At 46.5% G+C, this 3209-nt stretch overlaps 1 protein-coding gene across 1 annotated transcript; it reads right to left on the bottom strand.

The window, feature by feature from the left end:
- Positions 1 to 510: 510 nt before the first annotated feature.
- Positions 511 to 2838, bottom strand: LOC104466582 (uncharacterized protein C20orf24 homolog; the record flags this gene model as incomplete). The annotated part of the gene is given in 2 exon segments (XM_010080054.1): positions 511 to 684; positions 2644 to 2838. Coding segments are annotated over 2 exon segments (369 nt in total), but the record flags the coding sequence as incomplete, so codon positions are not given.
- Between the last annotated feature and the right edge of the window lie 371 nt (positions 2839 to 3209).

The raw sequence follows: 3209 nt of genomic DNA, 5'->3' as shown, positions 1-3209 counted from the left end.
TCTAACATTCTGTGATTCTGTGAGATGTCAGGAATACCACGCACCACAAACAGCGGCATTCAACTTGCTTGCCTTCTGGGGTGACTAACCTCTCCTCTCTGCATTAAAAAACCACCACAGTCCCCCTAGTGATTTAAAAACACCACCAAATCAAGTGTTGGGTATCTTCAGAGACTTGTGGGAGGCGAGTAAGGGAAAACAAAGACACCCAAACCACCAGTTAGGGTGTAAATTAGCTCTACATGAAACTCCGGCAGGATATCTGGGACAGAGGACAGAAAGACATAGAAGTTAAGTGGCAGATGCAGATGTACAGATGCCTGTTCCTACATCTTCTCCGAAAGAGAAATCACAAGCATTAATATTGTATTTCATAGCCAGGAGCCATCAGATTCAGGGATTTTCTCTCCCAATCAACTCCATTTATTAGATGATGTTAACACATCTCTCTTCTGTCAGCACACCACCTCACCTGCTTTTCTTCCACATCTTTTCCCTCAGAAAGTTTACCAACACAGTTCACTAATCAATTTAAAGAAAGCAAGCAGCATTACCAGAAACAGTGCAAAAGATGTCATGAATCCTTCCTTTGTTAGCTCCCATGTGCCACCGTACTCTTCCTCATCTATCTGCTGGAAGCTACTGAAGTAGAGGTACAGAACACCAGCATTGATCATGCAGAACCTGGAAGAAAGAGATTAGGAACTGTCATTTCAGTGATACAGGGTGCAGGTACCCAGCATGCCATCCAGCAATGCAGCAGTGAAATATTTGTCTTTTATCTGCAGCAGAGGGGAAGCAAAGAGGAATGCTGCTCCTGCAGCGCTTCCCAGGCAGCTCAGTCACGTCCTTAGAAGAGCAGCTCCAGGCCAGCTTGCCATAGCGTGCTCGGTTTGGATGAAGTTCACCTCGCAAGGCACAACCTACTCCTAGTAAGGCTCACCAGACTGTAGTCAAAAGCTGCGAGTATCAGCAGATCTGCAAACCCAGCACATTTTCCTGTCCTGCAGATCAGCTGCAGTCCTGCTCCCACACTGAATCCAATTTCTGTTGATTTTGAGGCTGCTAAGAGGGAGACTGTTAGACTCCATACTCGGTGTTAAACCCCTGTCAGCACCCCATGACCAAACGCAGTGACTTAGAGAAAACTCGATGGCACCCTTGAAGCCATAGCTCTGGGGTTCAACTTGAGACAACTCTTAGCACCCTCTAGTCTGTGCCAACAGTTACGCTGCAACAGAGAGAAAAAACACGACCTCTTGTTTGTCCTTAGACACGTTTGGCTTTACAGCAGCCCACTTAGGGTGGGGCTGGGGCAACCAGTGAAGCGACAGGTACGTTTCCTGGAAAGAAGGCTGCGTAGGAAGGGCCATATGGGAAGACATCCACACAAGTGCAGCGACTGGCAGCTAGCTGTGAGCACCTGTGCAACTGCATACCACAGAGAAACCACGCACACAGTTCTGGAAGCTTTTATTTTTTTCACTGTACACCAAATCACTTTTACTTCTTATTAACATTTAGCACAGGAATTGGCTTAGGTGCCTGAAGGTGCCTTGTGAATTAATGGATGGCTAAGAACAATGCTTCTCAGCTACTCCACTTCTATTACTGAGAGCACTTTAGATTTAACTGTTTTCATGGAGCTATTGAGTTCCTGTTGGAACATCACTGCCCCTTGCTGCTACTCCCTCCACTTTCTTGCTGCAGCCAGGACACTCAGGAGGAAGGACAAGATGACAAGTCAATTTTGCTCAAGAAAAGCTGTGAGGTTGCGAGCTTGACTAGGAGACCCTGACCAGGCAGAGCCATTTACAAACAGAGACTCCCCAGAGCAGACACAGCATCTCCCCACACCCGCTGTTCAGAGAGAAGGGCTGTGTTTCCCATCTCTGATGTCCCTCCAGAGGCTTTCAGGCACGTGCCAGGGCCAAACAAATTTCCATTCTGTAACTTGGGGTGCTCACAGCAGCCTTTGGCTACCTGCCGGGAGGTGACCTGAATCCCCCATCTCGGTGGGGATCCGATGTGTACATACCCTTCTAGGCACTGTCTTCCCCCACGCTGTGGCTGAAAGAACTTCAGCAAGCTGGAGCGCTGCAGGAGCACTGCCAACAGTGCCACTTTGCCTGCTTGTTACCTACAGTCTCTGGTGTTTTGAAGAACCCTTTTCTTTTTCAAAGAGAAGCTGCCCCTCTTGTCTGCTAACAGAACCTCCTCTCTGAGGAGGGCTTCTGACTCAAAGAGAAGGGCGACCAACCTTCCCCTCTCTGGGCCTTATGTCTTAGGTGGCCACTGCAGGCACCGGACTCACAGCCCCTATTCACACATGCAGGAACAGGCCACAAGTCCATTGAACCTCTCGTTCCCGTCTTCTACCTCTGTCCCATTTAATAATAAAATAAATAATAATTTTAAAAAGCAGTAATCAGGCTGAGGAGAGGAAAGGAAGCTGATGAAGACATGTTATGATTTGCATGAATTTCATGACAAACAACAGTCTGGAACGCAAGGCTGGCTCTAAGACACCTGTCAGACCTAGAGTGCCTTTGCCCAGCCCATTGTTTATAGCACAATTTTAAACCAGACACCAAGTCCAAATGTGGGAAAAGTACATGAGACAGAAAAAGAAATAAACCTTACACTGCTATTCCCACGAATCCCTTCAGTGGAACTACTCCCCAGATGATTCCCAAAATAACTGCAATGATCTGCCGGAACCAGTAGATCACATCTAAAAACTCGTCCTGAGGAGATAAAGCACAAGAAAGATTTTTGCATTTACTATGTTTCCTTTTTTTAAAGCATCATACAATTAACAGGTGAAAATTTAACGCACTGAATACTCAGTTTTCTGTTCAAAGTATAAGATACTGTACTCAGAGCAGATGAAAGCAGCTTATGGCATTGTGCACCCCAGACTTCTCTGCTTCCAAATTAAATACCCAGCTTTGTCCTCCGATGGGCTAACTGCAGAGGCAAACAATTATCTAGTGCACTTGTTTACTAAAGATTCAATTCTATAAAAATTCACAGGAATGAAAGTTTAAAGAACTGTTTATGCTTTAAGACTGTTACAGCCACCCTTGGTGCCCCAGGCCCTCCCCTACACAGAGACACGTGCTACCAGTAGCTAGTACTCGGGCCAAGTCCAAACTACAAACCTTATCTCACACATACTGCAAGTGCACCTGCACTGTGTCCGAGCA

The sequence above is a fragment of the Pterocles gutturalis genome, unplaced genomic scaffold, assembly GCF_000699245.1.
Source record: "Pterocles gutturalis isolate BGI_N339 unplaced genomic scaffold, ASM69924v1 scaffold49984, whole genome shotgun sequence".
Classification (NCBI taxonomy): domain Eukaryota; kingdom Metazoa; phylum Chordata; class Aves; order Pterocliformes; family Pteroclidae; genus Pterocles; species Pterocles gutturalis.
Note: the sequence above shows the minus strand (reverse complement) of the source record. Positions and strands in the feature narration are given on the sequence as shown.